This window comes from Pisolithus orientalis (genome assembly GCF_024613125.1).
Source record: "Pisolithus orientalis strain OTSU chromosome Unknown F5J12scaffold_7, whole genome shotgun sequence".
In the NCBI taxonomy this organism is placed as follows: Eukaryota; Fungi; Basidiomycota; class Agaricomycetes; order Boletales; family Pisolithaceae; genus Pisolithus; species Pisolithus orientalis.
In genome coordinates, this window is record NW_026260788.1 from 136,132 (window position 1) to 158,128 (window position 21,997).

Here is a 21,997-nt window from a genome sequence, read left to right on the forward strand (position 1 = left end):
AGCTTCCTGAAGAGCGCTCCGAAACCCTCCCGAAAGCCATTCCATTCCATGATGCCGCGCAAATATTAACAGGTTTGAAGCTTTTATGGATAGCAAAACCTGCAAAGCCCCGGTTGTTAGACTACTTCGGGATGTATGTGGAGTGCAAGTGGAAATAGAAGGAGAAGTTATGGAAACTGTCATCCACATGAGTATGAACACTTCTTCGACTCAGCCTCAGGTATTCGATTAGGTAGCACTCTTGACGCTCTGCCTCCGTCTCGATGTAACAAGCAAACCAACGAGGACAACATGAGCGCCCCCCAAAAAAACGACCGATAAAGCACGAGAGACACACATCAAAGGACTTCCAACACTTTCGCCCGAATGTGCTTGGAGGCGATGTTGGTTCCGAGTCCTGAGACGACGATCTCGTTCTCTGCAGCGACCCTCTTGTACGTTCCATTCGACTGCTGTACGAGAAGCAATGTGCTGAACGGCTGTCCGAGGCGAACAATCACCTCCAGTGCCCGAGTATAGTTGTCAACCTGAGGCACGGAGACAGTGTGCGATGATGCAACTTCATCCGAGTCAGAGTCGGTATCAGACTCCGAGTCATCTCCCCAGGTAACCCCACTACTTGGACCTCGGATATAATCAATCCACGGATGTGCGAAAACAAATTTCTGAAGACTGTTCAACGAGAGATCGTCCGCAGTTGTGAACTCCACTTGGCCGAGCCCCGATGCCTTAGCACAGTACAACTTTTCATCGTCACTGCACGACTTCTCCAGACTTCTCACAGAGAAGACGATGCAAGGAAGGTGTAGACGCCGGGTTGCAAAACGGGCGAGGGAAAGACGGTTGATCTTATTATATATACTCCGCGCTTCTTGCCGGGGTAACTTGTCACGCAATTGCTTGATGCACCTTTCCATTTCCTCTCCTTCGAGTGATGGAGGGCTGTAAGGAGTTTGGCTGTAAACTGAAAGGGAAGCCGGGAGACAGCTGTTGTATGACGATGGCTTTCCTGACCACGCCAGGACGGTGACCTCGCCGGAGCGCGCCACAATTTCCTCTAGGAGATGTCCGAGAGCGTCGGCTCGTTCTCCGTAGTGAGGCCTGATGTCGGACTTGAATATACCGATGAGAGAGTATGCGACGTCTTCCTCGACCGTCGCATTGCGCAACGAGGCGAGACGAAGCTTCTCGCGCACACCGAGATCGTCTGGAGAGAATGTGACAATAGTTCCGTGGGGAATCTTGATAGCATCTGCAAGCTCTTGCATGATCTCCGGGGATTCCTTGTGGTTTGCGCCAGTATCGCCGATGTATGGTTTCCACTCGGAGTCATAGAAAAAGATGACTTTCGGTGAGAGCAGTTCTTGCAAAGTCCATGCTCGCGTCATCCATAAACTATGTGTAAGGTCCCCGGGCTTGGATGGGTGTGCTACACCAGCAAGGAATACGAGCGTGGCTGCTGAGTCCGCATACCATTTATACATGGACGTAAGAGATTGATTGAGGATGGAACTCGTGGACTTGTCGATACAACATGTGTCTGACCACGCCCAATTGTAGCCGAGCCTTTGCGTCTCCTTGCAGAAATTGCGTAGCTTCTCATTTTGGGGCGTGTCCGGGAGGTTCCACACAGATTTGACTGCGTTGACGTCCTGGAATGATGGTTCTGTCCCCTCCCAAACATGTGAGAACACGACGTATCCAAAAAAACCTGCAACCGCTCGTAGAATTTTCTCTTTATCTATTTCTGTCGTCGTGGATGAAAGAAGCTGTTTGAACGATGGACCAGCCTTGAAGATACGCATCCGCTCAGAGCCATCGCAAAGGCAACCGGAGGTGACATTGATGACGACGAGAGGACAGTTGTTGAGAATCTCGCGAACGATAGGATCGATGACCGCAGTCGTCTCAGATGGAGAAATGTAGTTCTTGCGCAGTTCTATGAAAGCGTTATTCGTGGGTACCAGATTCGTGCAGGAGGTACATACGCCTGATTGCAGGGTCATGAGACTGTTCAATCACGCGCAGCATAGACTTGAAAGCCTCAACCGCTTCATCATACCGTTTTGTTCCATGCAGTACCTTGTACTTAGCCTCGTAGCCCCATGGGATGGAGGGGTCCACTTTCACCGCCTATACTGCAACTGTAAAAAACCGACTCGTAAATGAAGGATGCCGTGCATACGTCGTTCGCATCCTGGAGCGCATACTCCCACGATCCACTTGCCGCTCGACCTCTGCTTCGCTTAATAAACAGACTTGCGGGACTGAGAGGGAATGCAGCAGAGCACTGTACTATTGTGCCGTCATATTTTGCAGATCCGAAGGTTCCATCATCAACGTGCTCAAGTGCAACAGTGCATTTTTTGGTGAAATCTGATAATGGAAATGAATGCGCACACCAACCAGACTAGCAGCTACAAGACATACCTGTGACCCAGTCTGCAATTGCTTTGCTCGCCTGGATTTCCTGGTCTGATGTACTGATGATGTTGAGGAAGGTATCCACAGCTTCAGCTGTACGTCCTTCAGCATAGAGGCTCTCACATAGACGTTGCTGGGGAACGATGTCCAATCCAATGAAACTCCACCCAAATATCTTTATAGAGAGTTAAATTAATAACAGTAACGGCAGAAGACCTACGAGAGAGATCGTCACTAGTGGGGGACACTGCCTGTCCTTGGGGGCTAGGTTCTTCGCATGCTCGATCAATCGTGTTGCACATCCATAATTTCCCTTCTTCATATGCATAACTGCAAGGACCTTAGGAATGTATCAGACATGACACTTACAAGTCAGCATCATAAGAAGCCCGTGCCTGGGTGTAAAGATAGGCGGCCTCGTCATCGTTGTCATTTTTTGCTCTCATAGCAAGGTGCTCCACACGCATTATCGCCTTTTCTTGATTTCCAGATTCAAACACAAGGATTGACTGAATGTAGATTAATTGTGAGAATGATCTAGATTGCCTCACGGACCTTCAGTAGTAAAAGAAATTTGATGCCGTGCAGCTCACAATCATGGAAGGCGAGGTCAAATGTCCATAACGCGCCCTCTCGATCTCCCTGGCCAAGTAGAGCCACCGCCATCGAAATATGGCCGATAGGCGATGGCTGGACCTGGAGGGACTTGAGATGCATGTGTGAGCAAAGATGCACACGAAGTAGTAAGAAAGCAGACTGACCTCTTTGGCGTCCTCTATTGCAGGTGCCAAATGCTTCAAACGTGCCCTTATGAGAGCACGGTTTGCTAGCACGTAGTGTCTAGGAATCGAAGCACTTGTGATCTCCTCTGAGAGCAACCTTTCGGTGTTCGTCGCGTCGTCCTGTGTCCATGATTTGAACGTCTCATCACTCACCCGTATGAGCGGGAGCTGAGAAGCGTGAAGTTAACGGATTAGAGCATTACGCAGCATAATGATTGTTAGCGATACAAGATTCATGAGTGGATGTGCACTTACACCATGGTCAAAATACTCAGGGGGAAGGACATCTCTGAGATTGTGAATTGTGAGATTCCTGCCATTTCCACATGCGAGATACCCCCCACATGGTGAGAGAGCAATGCATCTGGTCTGTGCAGTGTGCGTGATATTGGGACTAATCTGCTTATAGGTCACACAATCCCACAGAGAAACCGATGAACCCGCGGCACATGCAATGAATCTGCTGTTGGATGCTATAGATACCCCATGTTGGTTGTCATGGGTTGACCATTCTGAAGACGACGAGTTCGCAAGTTCGAAACACGTGATTTTGCCTATCCCCGCGATGAACAGTTGCTGGCCATCAGACGACCAGGCCAACGGAGTGCGCGCCCATGCACCAGTCGAACCGTATTGACCTGAATCGAACAAGATATTGCCATCGTGGGTGCTGTAGATGTGGAAACCATGATCGTCTGAGGCGGTGGCAAATCGACTGCCGTCTGGTGAGAACTTGACACCAGTAACAACAGGGTGTGGGAGGGGAGGAAGGAGTCTGATACCGGAAGTGAGGCTGAACATCCGAGCGTAGTTGCAGTCCACAGACACAAATTTAGTACAGTCGCTCGAGATATCGACCCCGTATACATTGTCGTTGTAATCTGTGATCTCGTGCACTTTTTCATGGCTGGCCACATTCCAGACAATCGCCCTGCGTGAGTTGTCTCCGGTCACCATCCACCGACCATCCTGGGAAATGGCAACGGAATCGATAAAGCCACTCCCTTGTAGGGTTGGGCCCTGTTGCCGTCCGTCTTCGATCCTCCATCGATGAATATAACCATATTCATATCCTCCTATGAACTGACTTTCATCCGCAAAGGTGACTGCGCCTACATATGCATTAATCTGAGTCTGAGATACGATTTCGAGCCGTTTTGCATCTTAACCAACCCCAGCAAACTGTCAGTAGGGCTGCTTCAGCCTTTCTGACGGCTGGTACGCACCCATCGTCGTCGCTAGCAAGTCCACCAACACAGCTTGTCCTGGAGTTTAGAGAGAAAAAGAACAATGGCACGGTAGACTTACTCGTAGTACCGATATCGATGAAGATTTGGCAGTGCAAGTTGAAGCCAGGAACCCGGATAACTCCGGTAGTGCACGTTGTCTGAGGCCAGCTTTCATCCGGACAAGTCCGTGTTGAAGAGCATCTGTCAGCGAGACTGACAAGATCTGGTGTTTTCGTCTGCACAAACGCATGGATACTAGACAAGCGACGTATTGGCGTATCTACAATCGCAATCCCAGAAAATTACCCAACGCATGCACCATTAATATTATGAAATGTCAGCATTATTATTTGACAAGATTACCACGCCACCAGAAGATAGGGCCGTCGGTGGCAGCATCCACCATTTACGACCGCGCCATAGGTACCTGAATGCAGCTAATAAGAGCCACGAGGATGTGCGGCCATGCAACTATGTTCAGTTCTGTCCATACACACACTGATTATTAGCGATACGTACCGGATCTCCCCAGCTGATGTCGAATCGGAGGTTGTGAACAAGGTGATGGTCTTCGTTACTCCAGTCGTTCCCAGCTTGCGCTCCACCTGTAGAGTATTCGGTTCGTGGGTCCACCTGCAATATTCATAAGTACACACTTACAATTTAGAATTCACATGCCCTGTAGTTGTGCCATCAGTTTCAGGCTGGCTTGCCAATCGCGGACGACTTAAGGTCTCGTTGTGTCTGCGTTGCAAGTACCAAACTTCGCATCGAAGTCACAGAGAAGTTATATATGAAGAGGGTATCCTATGTACTACCAGCTTGCATAGTTTCTCGTTTTCTTGGCCTACGTCGTCCATGTCTCATGACTATGAACAAATCTCCAACTCAGCCTAAGGTCTCTTAGGCTGGGCCTCCGTCTGGATGTAACAAGCAAGACAGCAAGAACAGGACGAAAATATGAAAAGTGAAACGACCAGTGAAGGATGAAAGACAGTTCCAACTTAACAACCAGCAGCTGAGCCCAAACCCCACACGGACGTCAAAGGATTTCCAACACTTTCACCCGAATGCTATTGGAGGTGATGTTGGTTCCGAGTCCTGAGACGACAATCTCGTCCTCTGTAGCGACCCTCTTGTACGTTCCATTCGACTGCTGTGCGAGAAGCAATGCGTTGAACGGCTGTCCGAGGCGGGCAATAATCTCTAGTACCCGCGTATAGCTGTCAACCTGAGGTGCGGAGACAGCGTGCAACGGTGCAACTTCATCCGAGTCACGGTCAGTATCAGACTCCGAGTCATCTCCCCAGGTAAACCCACTATCTGAGCGTCGGATATGATCGAGCCACGGATGCACGAAGACGAATTTTTGTGGCCCGTTCAGCGAGGGATGGTCCGCAGTTGTGAACTCCACGTGGCCAAGTCCTGATACCCTAGCACGATACAACTTTTCATCGTCTCTGCATGGCTTCTCGAGACTTCTCACAGAGAAGGTGATGCATGGAAGGTGTAGACGTCGGGTTGCAAAGCGGGCGGGGGGGAGACGGTTGATCCTATCACGTATACTCCGCGCTTCCTCCAGAGACAACTTGTCACGTAATTTCTTGATGCACCTTTCCATTTCCTCTCCTTCGAGTGATGGAGGGCTGTAAGGAGTTTGACTGTAAACGGAAAGGGAATCCGGGAGACAACTGTTGTACGACGACGACTTTCCTGACCACGCGAGGACGGCGACCTCGCCGGAACGTGCCACAATTTCCTCTAGGAGATGTCCGAGAGCGTCGGATCCTTCGCCATAGTATGGCCTGATATCGGACTTGAATATGCCGATGAAAGAGTATGCGACGTCTTCCTCGACCGTCGCATTGCGCGACGAAGCGATACGAAGTTTCTCGCGTACGCCAAGGTCGTCCGGAGAGAACGTGACAATGGTTCCGCGGGGAATCTTGGTAGCGTCTGCAAGCTCTTGCATAATCACTGGGGATTCCTTGTGGTTTGCGCTAGTATCGCCGAGGTATGGTTTCCACTCGGAGTCATAGAAAAAGATGACTTTCGGTGAGAGCAACTCCTGCAAAGTCCATGCTCGTGTCATCCATAAACTACGCGTAAGGTCCCCGGGCTTGGATGGGTGTGCTGCACCGGCAAGGAATACAAGCATGGCTGCTGAATTCGCATACCATTTGTACATGGATGTGAGAGATCGATTAAGGATGGAGCTCGTGGACTTGTCGATACAACATGTATCCGACCAAGCCCAATAGTGACCCAGCTTGCGTGCCTCCTTGCAAAAACTTCGCAACTTCTCATTCAGGGGCGTGTCTGGAAGGTCCCACACAGTTTTGACTGCGTTGACATCCTGGAATGACGGCTCGTTCCCCTGCCATGCGTGTGAGAACATGATGTATCCGAAAAAACCTGCAACCACTCGTAGGATGTGCTCGTCGTCCACTTCTTTCATCATGGATGAAATGAGCTCTTTGAAAATCGGTCCAGCCTTGAAGATACGGATCCGCTCGAGACCGTCACAAAGGCGACCAGTGGTGACATCGATGACAACAAGGGGACAGTCTTCCAGGATTCCATCGACAACAGAATCAATAGTTGCAATTGTCTCGGATGGAGAAACGTAGATCTTGCCCAATTCTGTGCCACCGTCAATTGTGAGTGTTAGATTCACAAAGGAGGTACATACGTCTGATTGCAGGGTCATAGGATCGTTCGATCACTTGCAGCATAGTCATGAAGGCATCAATCGCCTCGTCATACCGTTTCGCTCCATGAAGCACCACGTGCTTGGCTTCATAGCCCCAAGGGCTGGAGGGGACCGCTTTCACCGCCTATACAACAATTGTAGGGAACTGATTCATAAAAGGAAGATGTCATGCATACCTCGCTCGCATCCTGCAGTGCATCTTCCCACAATCCTTTTCCCGCTAGAGCTGTGCTCCGCTTGATGAGCTGACTACAACTGAATGACTTGAAGCATTGTGAAAGTGAATGAGGTGAAGCTCTTCCTTTGAAAGCTGAGCTGGCATTGGTTAGTTGAGGAGCAGCACTCTTCAACTGACCAATGCCAGTGGAATGACCATTGTAGGATGAATCTGAGCTGGTGAAGCCAGTGGAATGACCATGTAGGATAAATCTGAGCTGGTGAAGCCAGTGGAATGACTATGTAGGATGAATCCAAGCTGGCAAAGCCAGCGGAATGACCATGTAGGATGAATCTGAGCTGGCAAAGCCAGTGGAATGACCATGTAGGGGACCCTGGGGCCGACAGGGCCCAGGGCTAGCGATAGCTAGTAAATACTGATGGTAGGGATCGATTAGTACCTTATGGATATATCAGCTCGTGGATACATATACCATGTACAAGTGATAACTGCAACAGCGAAGTCAGACTTGAGCAGGAGATCGGGGCGGGATACACGCACCTGCTCCGATCGCTCCACTAACGTAGCCTACACAAAGTCAGCACACCTTGGAGGATAAGTGGATAGATAAACGAGCATTACCATTCGACAATAGCATTGTACCACGGCTGACAGAGCAGGTGAAACTTCCTGTTAGTTCCTGTGCTGGCATTGGCATCAAAATGACGCAAAACCTTACACGACTCGAAAAATGGACAGTATGGTGAACAATAGCTCAGCTGTTGTAGCCATTTCGTAGGAAAATCAATGACGGAGTGTAGTCACACTTGGTCACAGCATATTGCATGCTGTCCTTGTTTGCACTCGCGTCGTCCAGCGGTGCCCGGAGGGCTTTTCATATATAAATGTCGGTCGTATCACGAGAAGCGTCGTTGAATTTTACCAAACCTTCATAACTCTCACAACTGCATTCCAGTCATTGTCGCTTTGTGCTACAGCACGTATCTTCGCAGTAGGCGTGCACGTCTCACCCGCTCTCCAATGCATATGCGGTACATGATTTGCTACCTGAGATTAAACAATTATAGATCCCTTGCTAGATCCAAACGCATGTAACTGTTGTTGCGAGGACAATCCTCCACTGAAGGTGCCAGACCAGAGTTTCCCGAAGGTGGATTTGTGCAAGGGCCGCCTAGCGCGACGAATGGCATGGTATTTGGAATGCCAAAGAGAGTACGGGCCATACATAACGCGAATCAACGAATTACGTTTGTAGTGTTAACCACAGACAAGGTGGGAAAAAAGGTGGTCTAAAACGCAATGGGCCGAGTGGTCGACCCAGAGGCTTTGTACGCATGGCCATCGTTAACGAGGTCACTTGTGGATAAGAGTGTTGCTCACGTACAAGTCGACAATGGAACCCAAAAATGCTGGTTACATGTCCAATTAATTCTTTCCCGCTTGTCCATTCGCTGAAATATACCGTGCGTTGACCGCCACGAAGTGATATGCAACCACGGTGATCATGGCGAGAGCACCGAGGGAGTTGGCAAGGTTGTACAGCGTCTGGTGACTGATCATCGCTGGAATTGAGGGAAGGGAGTGGTGAGAACGCGTAAAACCATTGGTGACGTGCTTACCTCTGTGCTGTATGGTAGTGGAGAAGGTCTGATGTGTTTGTACATTGTTTGGCAACGGAAGACATCGGACAAGAAGACAGCGTTCGACTGGAAGCCTTTGCATTGAACGTCCGTATCGTAGACCTTTCTGTAGCCCAACATGCGGCCCACTCCAATTCGCTCTGATGGAATGCCAGGACGTGGGTTCTTTTCCCCTGTTCTCGAGGGTCACGAATTGACCATGTTTTTCTCATTCCAGCTAAAACATACGTGAGTGCTCAGCGACCGGACATTTGGCTTGGATATTCACGGCCGCATGTGTGCATAGAACCCGTGGTGGGGTGACACCAGAAACTTGAAGCAGAGGGGAATCATCTCGTACAGTAAGTCCTCCACTGAACATCGCGAATTTAACGACGAATCCTATCTTGTCTCGCAGCCATTTCTCCCTTCCGTACCCGTGCCACAAAGAACATCTTCCAGGATTGGTTGTTCAACGGTTACAGACGTCTTGCTGGACAAGTTCCATACTGGATCGTGCCTTTTGCCATTGGTACGTACTCACACTATTACGACAGGTCGCAGTCATTAAGGTGAACTGCAGGCTATGGCACATATGCTTGGGCAAAACGTCGTGATGCTTGGCAGAACAGCAAAGCCGGCCACCTTGCGCTACATGGTCACGAGCACTAAATTGTAGTGGTCTGGTTGTTGTACCTTCTTCGTTCAATCACATACGGCACTCTACTAGAAAAGGCCGATCGAATCGGAGCTCTGAAATTTGTGGGTTGTAAATTCGGGAACGGTACGATCGTCGTGTGATATGACAGTGAGGGAACCCGCAAGAACTCGTTTAACTGCTGACAAAGACGTCGACTTGCTGAGTGAGACGCTCCTCGGCCCCACATATAAAGGTTGCTGAGATTGACAGCACTCCAATTTCACCACTCAGAAGCATAGCAAACTGTTAGCTGACCATGTCATCTCTTAGGCCGCTATTCGTCGTCGCCGGTATCGGTAATGGCACGGGTAAGCAAAGCAGTACGCATTGATGTCGTCCACGCTGACGGCATCGACACAGGTACTGGTGCCGCTGCGGCGTAAGCCTCATCGTACACTTTGTGAGATGACGTCGCATGTTTCCTGACGTGGAGTGCAGTCGTCTCTTTGCTCGAAAAGGCTATAAAGTCGCGTTGATATCTCGTGGACCGGAGTCGTTGAACAAGCTTGCGGCGGAACTCAGCCAACATGGCGAGGTCAGTTTTGTTCTATCATCTATCCTTTTCTTCTTACACCTGTGACCTCGTCAGGCTGCTGGCTTCCCTATTCAAGACTATTCCCCTGATTCAATCCGCTCAGCCTTCGCAGCCATACGAACACATTTCCCTTCCTCTTCCTCGCCGCTTCGGGCTGCTCTCTTTAATGTGGGCTATGGAATTTGGAAGCCTTTCTTGGAGATCACCGACGAGGAACTTCATAAATCCCTCGATATTAATGTTGCCGCAGCATTTGCATTTTCTCGCGAGGTCATCACCGAGTTCTTGAAACTCGGATTTGAGGACCCAAGCGAAGGAGGGCAAGGCGGTTCAAGAAAACGGGGAACCCTGCTTTTCACGGGTGCAACTGCGGGCGTTCGCGGAAACGTCACTACCAGCGCGTTCGCCGCAGGAAAACATGGCCTCAGAGGCCTTGTGCAGAGCTTGGCCAAAGAGTTTGGAAAGCAAAATATTCATGTTCGTGTGTCCGATTCTTGATTATGCCTTGAGCTTACCGGGCATTAATATGCTTCAGGTCGCGCATGTGGGTCATGAATTTGCTCCATCCTCTTTGAGTACTGACCTTGCATACCCGCCTGCAGACCGTCATCGATGGAGGTAAGACCACAGAAGCTACTCGATACAAAGCACCGACTCTTGTCTAGTTATCTTGACCGATCGCACCAAGACCGCATTTAGCGATCCTGACCGGGAGGCGAATCTGGACGGTCGTCTTGACCCCGATGCCATCGCGAAGGTAAATTGATGTTTTACTGGGCGACTACTGTCTCTGACGGTTGGCGTTGACAGACCTACCTCGGTTTAGTCCAGCAAGACAGCTCTGCGTTGACGTGGGAGATAGACCGTGAGTTTTGTTTCTAAGCTCAAGTCACGGTCGTGTGCTGACCACAAGTACACAAGTACGTCCGGCGCACGAAAAGTGGTGAATATGATGCAGATCCCGGTATTGGTTAGGGGTTGCTCACTATACTATATTATTGTTGGACTTGCTCTTGGCGATGTCTCTGAAGTAGTTTGTTATCGCTTGCTTGAAATCCTGCATTGTTTCTGAAAATGCATTGAGTGTGGGTTGAACTGTGACGAGGCACAAAGTGGGATCCCTATCTCTGTTAGCGTGGCAAAGAGTCAGCACCAAGGTCACTCACACATTCGTACAAGCTGGCACCACCACTACACTCCCTCTCGAGCGGCACCTGTCCTCGCCAAGTCCACAAATTGGGTAAAGACGGGAGGTCGCTTTTGCCGGGGAGCCGGAATCACTAGGTAGCTTTCAGCATCACTAAGTTACAGGCATTCGGTCTGCGGGTCCTGGTCAGAGTCGAAGACGTTTGTCTTGCAGTTCCCATTCAACGCCTTCCAAGAACGTTAGGCGACAAGCCTTAGAAGAATGTAATTAGAAAGTCGCCATGGCGTGTCGGGAAGATGAGCGGGACTAATGCGTTGATGTATCCAAACTTCCATTCCCGCCCAATCCAAAGTCGTGTCAAGTAATCATACAAATTTGTCGGTAAGCAACGTTTCTTCCATTCTCCTTGTACAATCATTCTATTTGTTTAATCACCTCTTGCCCTTTTGGCTTCCTCGAATGCCGATTTGACCTACAGGGTGTGAGCACCTCATAAACACATCCAGTTACCTAGGCAGACTTACATTCGATAGGAACGTTTCGTCTGTTAATACGCGCATACCAACGGCAGCTAGCGCTTTCGACACGTCGAGACACGCCTCGTGGGCCTGGATGGTGCTGGCGGCTTCCGTGAATGCCGACGTATGATTCCCTCCATTTGGTACGGTCGGTATAGCTGTAATTAGGGCATGAATCAGTATCGCTTCAAGGCAAAGAAAAGCAGACGCACAGAACCCGGGGTGAAGGCCAGGCATCACTGGGTCAAGAGTCAACGCAACATGGAAAAAACCCGAAGAACGCTACGTGCGATAAGAGACATTTCCCTGTCGAGCACGGCATCAATTAGGAAACGAGGGAAAGTCGGTAGCGGCAAGAATCACTGACGAAATCTGTTGAAGCGCTCGCAATACCCCACTCATAGTCGATCATCCCGTATTTTTTGGAAACAACATCTTTGAGTTCTGCGCCTGAAATAATGCTCTCATTGAGACCACCGCATAATAAATGCGTGATGTAACGTGCCGAGGACTGGATTTTGGACCAGCTCATTTCCGAAAGACAGCTCAGTAACTGTCACCTTGCATCTGGTAGCAACAGCTGCAGCTCTGGAAACTCTGTGTTATGGACAGCAATCGACCGAGGAGGGATAATTGTACACACTCAAAGCATGCTTTGACTCGCTCCGTAGTCTGGAAAGCCTCTTTTGTGGTCGGTGCGCGTACAAACCAACTGTTTGTTAACAGTATGTATGTCAGGCATGATGAGTGGCCCTCGACATACGGAGCACGTACTACATCCTAGAGTTGTCGGGGATGACTAGAAACCACCCATGTCACGAAAAGACGTCAGCAGATATCAGGCGAAATACTGACTATTAGGTGCCCAGTCCTTCCCTTCAAAAATGCCATGAATCCGATGTGTTGGTTTCGTCTGCTGGCGGAGAAGCCCGATGCTAGTATAGGAAAGGACAGCGGCATCCAGTGCGTTCTGACCCTCCCAGGGGCTCAAACCTGCGTGTGCACTGTCCAAGTCAATCGTACAAGCAACAGACAATTCAAAATTAAAATCTCACGTGTGTCCAACGAAGTCAACCTGCAGCTGGACCATGGCCAAGCAGCCACTCAAACTGACAGAGTATGGTGGACCTGGAGCTGGATGGCACCTGGCGTACGCAGCAATGGACGATACTCAGAACCTCACGAGAGTTGGGGCCACTTGACTTACATGAGACAGACATCCATTTCTTCATATGCCCCCTTCTCCCAGAGCTTGACTTTACCGAATCCTCCCTCCTCCCCTGGATGACATCAGTTGGTCCGATCAACCATCACAAGATTTGCATGCTTACCAGGTGTCCCCAGCAAAATGACTTTCCCATCGATCCCCAGTTTCTCCATCGCGGCTTTCGCAGCACAAGCAATGGCCACACCAGCGATGCCAATGAGGTTGTGCCCACATGCGTGTCCGATCCCAGGAAGAGCGTCCACTTCAGAGTTTACACCAAGAACAGGACCACCTTGCCCGTGTGAAAACGTTGCAACCCAAGCCGTTTCTAGCAGGTAATGTCTTTGAACCACAAAGCCTTGCTTCTCTACGAACGCAGTGTAGACATCGTGAGCGTGCCTGCCAAGCCTCAAGAGTGTCAGACCGCTCATGATCAATACATAAGATGCACTACCTTTCTTCGAACTTCAGTTCTGGGTGCGCTATAAAAAAGAAAACATAAAGTAGTGGATCGTGGCGAATAAAAGTGACATACCAAGAATATCCAGACTGAGTCCCCTGAGCGCTGGACTGAGCTCGTCGATGGTCTTCTCGATGATTTGTAGTATATCTGGTCTGTACACGTCACCTCCTAGCAGGGGTGGTCGTGGTTTCTGATCCCCAGGCCTCCAAACGACGTCGCTCATGGTGCAATTAACTCGATGATACGGCCCACAAGAGGATGATAAGAAGTGTAATATCAGGGATCCGAAGTCGGCTGCAAACGAGCGATTACGTCATAAATATCTGTATGGCAGGCAGGGGCACAAAACAGCACAACGCTGAGGCAAGACTAACGCAAAACCACCAAGGTTAGTTGTTGACTCGGTAGGGCCGGGCACATGCAGTTGTAAAGGGGTTGGCAGAGGTACCTGGTGGGCTTTGATCAGACCAGCTGAATAGGCTCTGAAGTTCATAGACTGCCCGATCAATTTGTTTACCAGAGCGATGACCTTCGACGCGGTACTTCCGACAAGAGCCAGCGACTGCCGCACCGATCCAGTAGTCTGATGAGCCTTGGCAATAACAGATTGTTAGATTTGGCAAGTCGCTCGTAGCCTTCGTTCACTAATTGATGCTACTTTTCCTTACCATGGGAAACACTTCCCGTTTACGGGTCTACAAGACCACTGTACTTAGTTGTTTCGAGCGCTGACAATACAGCACGGTAATTTTTGGTTTATTGTCTCCAAATGTTTCATATGTATAATTAACAGTACAAGCACTTGCGCTATGACCATGCTTGTAGTTTCAATACCGGGTTCAACACCCGTGTCTCACCCTTTTGTTTCGTATAGTGTATTTAACTCGTTACTGTAGTAACACCACCTCAGACATTTGCCGCTCGCGCACTCGACTGAGATCTTGCTATAGATTTCTGTGACAGATTCTGTACTGGTGAAGGATCATGCACTGATGGGGATGACTTTCCAATAAACCGTTTCTTTGGCTTGATAGTTTGGGTGTGACAGAGACTGCCATTAATGGATTTGCGCAGTGCCGTTCGGATGTTGAGATGAGGAACGTACAGGTAGTCATCACTTGGTGGCGTGTCCTTGTCTGTATACTCCAGTCAGTCTCCGTACTTCCTTGCCTTCCTGCCCCCAGCTCACCCGGTTCTCTCATCTTTGTTCCCATCCTGACTTGCCAGCCTCCCCTTTCCACCTCTTCACCAGCCACGTCTCATTCCAGCTTCAAGCATACCTGTGTAACGCTGGATGGCCACTTACTCTTTAGCACATGGATTGGGACAGGGCATTGGCGAAGCCAGGAAGATAATGCATGGCATGCAGGGTCCTGATAATTTGGATGGTAAAAGTCAATCAACGTATACGAAAAAAACAACAGGATTCCATGGAAGTAACTGATGTAGACATCTGGTATCTAAAGCGGAGCTTAAAGGTAAGTCAATGTCGATGAAGGAGAATGAAAACACTTCCTCGACTTCTGTGGTCCCGTCATCAATGGCCCCAACTGAGAAGCAACCACTGATCCTGTTGCAGCACGTGCAGTTTTCGATGTTGACACACAAACTGGCTTGGTGCCCCTCGACCCATCTATCTGCAAACTTTGCCTGAACAATGAGAGCAGTGGGTAGCTGTATTGAAAAAAGCGGTGCCTGAGAGGTAGCAATCAGCCACTGAGCAGGATGGTGGAGATGAGGAAAGGAAGGTGCTGGACATTTGGCGGTTGGAAATGAGGGTGGTGAGTTGTTTCATTTCTGTGGCACGTCACATGGTGTTAATCTTGTAAAATAATGAAGCTACCAACGCTCCAAGATCTCTGGGACCTCGTGAACTCCGAGGTCCCTCTCTGCAGAGCATACCGTGTCCCCACTTGGATTTCTATATCCACAGCCATCCTCTAAATGCACCCCTCTTCATCCCATTGTTGAGGTGCTGCACAAGTGGGAATGGAAGGTGCCTTCGACAGTGGAGACAGAGTCAGAATGGGCATACTTACACCCTGAATTTGGATAACCTGAGAAGCCAAGACTTATACATGACGAAGAGGAATTTTACCTCGCATAGCCCTGATCCACCCGTGTCGAACTCCGAGGCATTGAAACTCTCAAACTGATGCATGCTTCGATGGACGAGACATTTGCCAGTGCCAATATTGCTGCATAATACATATTTCATTCCCTATCTCGCTGAGGTGGTGCACACATTGATGATCCCTGCTGACGGACACTTAAAGGGTGTGACCCGGGTGTGTTTTATCATCGCAGGATGAGGGTATTGGTGGGTGTGAGGATACTGGTGGGGGCCAAAGATTTGTCAGGACCAAGTGGAGTGCAGGGCAGAGGGCATTGGTGCATGCTCTGGATAATTTTTCTGGGATTGGATGATTGTACCGGACATCACCACCCATGGACTTCGTTCGACATGTTTCGCCAACCCTTGCCTATGTGTGACTCATTTCGTGCAGACAAAAACACTAGATCTTGTGGAGCTCAAGACCATTACCAAACTCGTAATGCTGCACTGCCAAATCTTTGTCACTTTCCAAGATTGTCCCAGACCAGAACTAGGGAATATACATACTTGGCTTGGGGGACATGTACAGTGTCTCAATTAAGTAATGCACAGCATTAATAATCCAACAAGTGCTTGTCTTGCTTGACAACAACTGAAGCAAAGACATTGATTAATAGCTCATTAGATAGTGATAATTGCAGGGATAATGACAGTATGCAAAAGATAGTAGGAAAAAAGGAGTGTCAATGTGCATGAGATGATTATGAAAAAAGGTGCTGTGCAATTCATATTTGGATGTGGTATGTGCTTGAAAGAAGTTAATGTCACCAGTCCAATATGCATGGTATGAACAAGAAAATTCTAATACCTAGTGTGGCCACCTTTAGCTGCAAGAAGAGCCTGAACATGCTCTGGCATGCTGTCATAGAGTGAAGTAAGGTAGCTTTCTTTGATGCCCTCCCACTCCTCAACAATGGCATTCCATAAGTCTGTGACATTTGATGGCAGAGTGGTCCAAGTGTGCACACAATGTTCCAAATAGTGCCAAACATGTTCGATAATATTCATATCAGGGCTCTGCAGAGGCCAGTCAAATGTGTCAAGCTTCTTGGTGCTGAACCCATCAGTAAATCACTTTTGCTGTCCAGCACTGGACAGATTCCCTAGGACTACCAGCTCACAAAGTGGTCTACTGATGCCACTGGGTGGCAAGCTTCAAAGTATGCTTTGGATCATTGTCTTGTTGAAAATAAACATTTTTCTTCTTCATTCCAAGGTCACTGAGGGTTCCCAGAAGCTCATCCTGCAGGATTTCAACATAGAGCTTTGCATCCATATGACTTTCAATGCAACATATATGGCCTGGCCCAGTGGCTGTGATGCACTCCCACATCATGACACTGCCACCACTGTGTTTCACCACCTTCCTGGTGTAGCATGCATCAAAGTCTTCCCCAGGCTTCCTCCAACACCATTCATGGCCATCTGACCCAAAATGATTGAATTTAGATTCATCTGAGAAGACAACAGCCTTCCAATTCTCTGCTGTCCAGTCAGCATGGGCCTTTACCCACTTGAATTGCCTTTTCTTGTGAGCATCAGTCAAAAGAGGCTTTGGGTGACATACATAGGCCTTTAGGCCACATGCACATAGTGTGTGTTGGATTGTTTCAGCAGTAAATCCTGGGAAAAACTTCCTCTGAAGGTCAGCAACATCATGTGCCTTCCCCTGAGCAAGAAGTTGGGCTGTGCAACGAGTGTCATTCAAAGTGAATAGACATGGGTGACCTGATTTAGGCTTGATAGCATAGTAATCTTCAGATTTAGCATAAGAATTAAAGATGTGTTTAACAGTAGTATGATGAATTTGGAACTTTTTGGCAATGTGCTCATCTGAGAGACCAACTGCCTTGTCTCAACAAACCCAAGCCTTCTTTGTTGGGCTGGTGTACTTTTCCATGGCCAAGAGATGGTAAAGAGGGTACCAGTAGCTTCTGGAGTGGTGTGGTGGGCAGTGAACTCGGCAATGAAAATTTGAGGCAGGTTTTCATAATGCCACCCCCTATCCAAAAAAGAATTGCACAGTACTTTTTTTAGTGTTCACACCACAGCACACTGCAATACAATGAAAGGACAATCATCACACCTCAGTCTTGTCAAATAGACCTTTGTCCACATGTTAAGATAGTTGTATGAACATAAAGTGATGTATTACTGTTGCTATCAATGAAATGCTGGAAATGTAGTGGCTGTGCATTACTTAATTGAGACACTGTAGGTGATAAGTTCAGGTCTGTGATGCTATCATTCTTTTCTCCTCGAACTCCAGGATGGGCTGTGTTGGTGGGTGTGCCAGCAATGACAATGGGTGTGTACTAGCAGTCAGAGAGGCTGAAGCACCCTTGCTGACAGTCCCTTGTGGTGGTTACCTAAGATGCAAAATGGATCGAAATTGTATCTCAGATTAATGCATATGTAGGTGTGGTCACTTTCACAGACGAAAGTCAGGTTGTAGGAGGATATGGTAGTATTCGTCAATGGAGGATTGAAGATGGACAGCAACAGGGTCCTACCATGAAAGCAGATGGCCATATCTGTTCTGTTGCCATTTCCAAGGATGGCTGGTGGATTGTGACTGGAGACTGGGGAAAGAAGGCAATACTCTGGAATGCTGCCACTCATGAAAAAGTGTGCAAGTTCACAGAACATGGCCACTATGTTTATGCAGTCGATATCTCAAGTGACGGTGCTAAAATTGCTACCATGGACTACCACAACACCCAGGTATTCAGTATCACTTCTGGTATCTGACTCCTCCCCTCCCACACCCTAGCATTGCTGGTGTCAAGTTCTCCCCATACAACAGTCAATTTGCTACTGTCTTGACAAATAATGGCTTCCGCATCTATAGCACCCATAATGGCAATATCTTGTTTGATTCAGGTAAAAGGGGTTCAACCAGAACAGATCTGGTCGCTCCATTGGCCTGGTCATCTGATGGCCAGCAACTGTTCATCGCAAACATAGGCAAAATCATCTGTTTCGACTTCTCAAAGTCTTCAGAATGGTCAATCCATGTCGATAAACATGTGGTATCTATGGCATTCAACAACAGATTCATTGCATGTGGCACACATTCCTCGGTTTTGCTATGGGATTGCATATCCCACAAGCAGATCAGTAGCATTATCAATTACAACATGGCAATCAACTGCATCGCTCTCTCACCAAGTGGATGGTATCTTGCATGTGGACTATACACCAGGGAATTCATAATTTACAATCTCAAAGATGTCCTGCCCCCTGAGTATCTTGACCATAGTGTAAGTTTATATCCACTCATGGAGCTTACATTGCTAACAAACAACAATCATCATGCCATTCTTATGCCCTGCATAATGCTTTAATCCATCACCAGCTCCACTCTTCTCAACTTCCACTTGTAAAAATAAGTCATAGCAATTTGATGGCAGACAGGATTTATACAATTTGAAAAAGACATGTCTATAGTATAGTACACACTTAAACATGCAATCCTCTCAAAACTTCATGGAACACTACATTCATAGACTTGTTTGTTTGGTGTCCTTGGCCACTGTGCAGCACCTTGATGTTCCTTGGATGGCTACATCTGGACAGAGCAACATATAGTTGCCCATGAGAGAACACAGGTGTCCTGAGGTCAAGGCCCACATGTTGGACTGTCTAGCCTTGTGATTTGTTAATGGTCATTGAATAGGCCAGATGAACAGGGAACTGCAGGTGATGCAAGGGTATTGGGAAGTCAACTGGATTGGTATCCAAAGCCATGTGAGGAATCAGCACCACATCATTGTTGGCATCTCCATCCCTTTCCTGCACATAATGTACCTACATTGTACCATGTGACAGGGCCAGTGGAGGCTGACAATTTGCCATGTCCCATGGGCCAGTGGAGGTCAAGCCCTACACTGAGTCATCCCCCTGCTGTATGGACCAGCCCAGCTTCTATTATCAAATAACACATGAGTAGGCCACAATCAAATTGTCCCTGTAGTACCTGGAGTAGCCTAGTGAGATGTCACCTATCCAGTGGCATGCTGCAGCATGTGTAGATCAGCACTGGAAGTTGGCACAAGACCTTGGCATGCTTTGGGATAGCTCAGCAGTGTAGTGTTGTATGATTTTGGAGCACTCCAGGGCATACCATGGCCCTCTGGGGTGAGCTGTGGCATATGTTCCTAAGTGAGCTGTGGCAAGCCAGCCACTCTGGAGCAAATGGTGGAGCATGCAATTGTCCTCCAGGGTAAGCTGTGGCATGCCAACCACTCCAGAGCAAATTCTGGAGCACACTGCAGCACATGTGCTGGAGTGTACCATAGCATGTGCCACAGCATGCCAGCCACTCCAGAGCAAATTCTAGGACACACTACAGCACATGTGCCAGAGCATACCATAGCATTCCAGAGAACTCTGGAGCAGGCCATGGCCCTCTGGGGTGCAGTAAGGTTTGGTATATGTTCCAAAGCAAACTGCAGCATGCCAGCCACTCTGGAGCAAGTATTACCAGCATACCCAGCATGCCTACCCCTTGCAGATACTACCAGAATTGGCATAGCTTAAAAGGTTGGCATTCAGTACCACAAACTGGGATGCAGCACCATGTATTCAGAAGCAGTAGCAGTTGGCAAATATGGCATTCTGCATTATGGCACACTGCAGCATGCAGCATAATTCATGGGGAAGTTGTGGCAACATGTACTGCAGCACCTGGTGGCACCTGCTCCATAAGTCTCTGGAGGGTCACAGCAGCTGGTGGAGATTGCTTGGCACACACCAGTAATGTGGCCAAGTCAGCTAGACTTGGCAGGGATGCCTGGCAGCTGGCAGCATGGGCATGACATACAGTGGCAAACACCTGACTGGCTTAGGATCCATGTCAAGGCTTGGTGTGTGGCATGGATGGTTCTGCATACAGCAGCACATGGTTAGATGCAGAGGAATAAACTGGCAGTTCTTGGCAGCTGATGGCATTGATCCAACATACTGCAGCACACATCAGGATTGAGTAGGATTCATGTCAGTGCATGGCATCCAGCATGGATAGTTCTGTATATGGCAGCACACAGCTAGGGTACTATAGATATGGACATGAAGCATAGCATGAATTGTTAGTATACTGCATATCTTACCACCAGTATAAGATCATAACCTATACTTCATATGATCACAGAAGGGTGGCTAGTAATATTGCATTGATTTCATAGATTTCATTCAAACCAGGATTGTGCTGATCAAATACTGGATGCCCAGGGCATTAAATAATGTCCAATACAATACAATACAGGGTGTCATGGGTGATTTACATGCCTGTGAGAGCCCGCCACACCAATGGAATTCACATCCAATCACTTTGAGGGACTCCAAGCCAGTTGTGAATATTGTCCCACATGTAGAATGCTAGTGAGCAATGGTTGCTGCTCACATCATTCACACCATGCTGCAAAAGCCAGCCAGAAAAGGCTACAATGGTGCCAGGCCAGTAATTGAATTGAAGACCAAGAGAGGGAATGTCAAGAACACATTCAGAATAATTGCCAACACTAATGAGCATGTCATACCAGTTGGCATGGGATTGTGGGTCATGATGGAGGGGAGCTGACTGGTTAGCAATCATGGAGATGTTGGTATAAACTGTTGGCCAGTGTCAGAGTGCTGCCAACATTTTGGGATCATTCACAGCAGACCACTCAGTCAGCTGCTGCATGGCTTGGTGACTGGCATTGTACAAAGGAGGGTGCATAATTGAAAGTGTAGCAGAGAGAATTGCCAATGACATTTGGATGGCATGGATCCATTGCCAAGTGGCTGGAGCCCCAAGGTTGGCAGATACAGAAGGCTGGTGTGCCAGTGTCTACAACACTAGCAATGAGTATTTTGAGATAAAGCATGAGGATGATCCTCATGGCATGACCAAGTTGATGCTAGGCTGGCAAAAGCTCTAAGCAGCCTGCAAGCAAACAGTGATCCACCAGAAAGTAATCAGGTGATGTTCACCAGGAACCATCAGATATGCTTCAAGTCAACATATTGGAAAGTGGGGGAATAGCTCCCACCATCTGGTCCTTGGTAGGGTTGTGAACTGAGGACAGCAGGATACATCACAATGCCTGCCTGCATTGATTGGGACATTGCACTGGGTAGATACCACAAAGCAATTGCATCCCCTTCACCCAGAATGATTGCAGGAATGTCCAAATACCCACTCAGATATGGTGGGTGAGTGGAAAGGATGCAGGCCTCCTGGTTCAAATTGAAACCTGTTTCTCAAGGCAATAGGCTTTCTGACAGCCTGATTAATTCATTGCCAGAGGGAACTGCAATAAATGTTAGCAGGACATGCAGCAGTGCTGTTAAAATGGCATATGGGGATTACAATAGGCCTGG

At 48.4% G+C, this 21,997-nt stretch overlaps 8 protein-coding genes across 8 annotated transcripts; 3 read left to right on the plus strand and 5 right to left on the minus strand.

Annotated features, from left to right (window-relative positions):
- Positions 1 to 220: 220 nt before the first annotated feature.
- Positions 221 to 4,007, minus strand: F5J12DRAFT_911546 (uncharacterized protein; the record flags this gene model as incomplete). Its single annotated transcript, XM_051749040.1, has 9 exons — positions 221 to 1,939; positions 1,989 to 2,133; positions 2,186 to 2,376; positions 2,431 to 2,557; positions 2,625 to 2,754; positions 2,794 to 2,933; positions 2,980 to 3,129; positions 3,186 to 3,374; positions 3,462 to 4,007. The coding sequence occupies 9 exons, from the start codon at positions 4,005 to 4,007 to the stop codon at positions 339 to 341; spliced, it is 3,219 nt and encodes a 1,072-aa protein (XP_051602048.1). The 3' UTR covers positions 221 to 338.
- Positions 4,008 to 5,409: 1,402 nt separating this feature from the next.
- Positions 5,410 to 7,361, minus strand: F5J12DRAFT_513269 (uncharacterized protein). Its single transcript, XM_051739795.1, has 3 exons — positions 7,325 to 7,361; positions 7,128 to 7,272; positions 5,410 to 7,078 (listed from the first exon to the last, which is right to left on the minus strand). The coding sequence occupies exons 2-3, from the start codon at positions 7,174 to 7,176 to the stop codon at positions 5,478 to 5,480; spliced, it is 1,650 nt and encodes a 549-aa protein (XP_051602049.1). The 5' UTR covers positions 7,177 to 7,272; positions 7,325 to 7,361; the 3' UTR covers positions 5,410 to 5,477.
- Positions 7,362 to 8,556: 1,195 nt separating this feature from the next.
- Positions 8,557 to 9,184, minus strand: F5J12DRAFT_513407 (uncharacterized protein). The gene is made up of 2 exons (XM_051739796.1): positions 8,711 to 9,184; positions 8,557 to 8,650 (listed from the first exon to the last, which is right to left on the minus strand). The coding sequence occupies exon 1, from the start codon at positions 9,046 to 9,048 to the stop codon at positions 8,752 to 8,754; it is 297 nt and encodes a 98-aa protein (XP_051602050.1). The 5' UTR covers positions 9,049 to 9,184; the 3' UTR covers positions 8,557 to 8,650; positions 8,711 to 8,751.
- On the plus strand, positions 9,085 to 9,617 carry F5J12DRAFT_904365 (cytochrome b-c1 complex subunit 8; the record flags this gene model as incomplete). Its single annotated transcript, XM_051748515.1, has 4 exons — positions 9,085 to 9,141; positions 9,253 to 9,307; positions 9,364 to 9,477; positions 9,529 to 9,617. 4 exons carry the CDS (start codon positions 9,085 to 9,087, stop codon positions 9,615 to 9,617), a joined length of 315 nt encoding a protein of 104 aa, XP_051602051.1.
- Positions 9,618 to 9,810: 193 nt separating this feature from the next.
- On the plus strand, positions 9,811 to 11,114 carry F5J12DRAFT_513412 (uncharacterized protein). Its single transcript, XM_051739797.1, has 8 exons — positions 9,811 to 9,953; positions 10,006 to 10,024; positions 10,084 to 10,180; positions 10,235 to 10,657; positions 10,716 to 10,724; positions 10,783 to 10,798; positions 10,846 to 10,937; positions 10,991 to 11,114. The coding sequence occupies exons 1-8, from the start codon at positions 9,902 to 9,904 to the stop codon at positions 11,060 to 11,062; spliced, it is 780 nt and encodes a 259-aa protein (XP_051602052.1). The 5' UTR covers positions 9,811 to 9,901; the 3' UTR covers positions 11,063 to 11,114.
- A 640-nt stretch (positions 11,115 to 11,754) lies between these two features.
- Positions 11,755 to 13,738, minus strand: F5J12DRAFT_717610 (uncharacterized protein; the record flags this gene model as incomplete). Its single annotated transcript, XM_051741069.1, has 13 exons — positions 11,755 to 11,799; positions 11,852 to 12,003; positions 12,058 to 12,084; positions 12,209 to 12,306; positions 12,347 to 12,431; positions 12,487 to 12,557; positions 12,620 to 12,644; positions 12,701 to 12,849; positions 12,901 to 12,990; positions 13,053 to 13,125; positions 13,177 to 13,451; positions 13,507 to 13,534; positions 13,588 to 13,738. The coding sequence occupies 13 exons, from the start codon at positions 13,736 to 13,738 to the stop codon at positions 11,755 to 11,757; spliced, it is 1,269 nt and encodes a 422-aa protein (XP_051602053.1).
- A 2,694-nt stretch (positions 13,739 to 16,432) lies between these two features.
- Positions 16,433 to 16,645, minus strand: F5J12DRAFT_717617 (uncharacterized protein; the record flags this gene model as incomplete). Its single annotated transcript, XM_051741070.1, has 1 exon — positions 16,433 to 16,645. A coding segment is annotated over one exon (213 nt), but the record flags the coding sequence as incomplete, so codon positions are not given.
- A 3,113-nt stretch (positions 16,646 to 19,758) lies between these two features.
- Positions 19,759 to 20,173, plus strand: F5J12DRAFT_781096 (uncharacterized protein; the record flags this gene model as incomplete). Its single annotated transcript, XM_051742535.1, has 2 exons — positions 19,759 to 19,856; positions 19,933 to 20,173. The coding sequence occupies 2 exons, from the start codon at positions 19,759 to 19,761 to the stop codon at positions 20,171 to 20,173; spliced, it is 339 nt and encodes a 112-aa protein (XP_051602055.1).
- Between the last annotated feature and the right edge of the window lie 1,824 nt (positions 20,174 to 21,997).

Excerpts from the sequence above, each read along its gene's own strand:
- F5J12DRAFT_513269 (XM_051739795.1), bottom strand. The coding sequence starts at position 7,176 with ATGACTATGCTGCAAGTGATCGAACGATCCTATGACCCTGCAATCAGA. Across the intron at positions 7,079-7,127 it reads CTATGACCCTGCAATCAGAC|AATTGGGCAAGATCTACGTT; the intron begins GTATGTACCTCC and ends ACGGTGGCACAG.
- F5J12DRAFT_513412 (XM_051739797.1), top strand. The coding sequence starts at position 9,902 with ATGTCATCTCTTAGGCCGCTATTCGTCGTCGCCGGTATCGGTAATGGC. Across the intron at positions 10,181-10,234 it reads AACTCAGCCAACATGGCGAG|GCTGCTGGCTTCCCTATTCA; the intron begins GTCAGTTTTGTT and ends TGACCTCGTCAG. Across the intron at positions 10,938-10,990 it reads ACCCCGATGCCATCGCGAAG|ACCTACCTCGGTTTAGTCCA; the intron begins GTAAATTGATGT and ends TGGCGTTGACAG.
- F5J12DRAFT_513407 (XM_051739796.1), bottom strand. The coding sequence starts at position 9,048 with ATGCAAAGGCTTCCAGTCGAACGCTGTCTTCTTGTCCGATGTCTTCCG.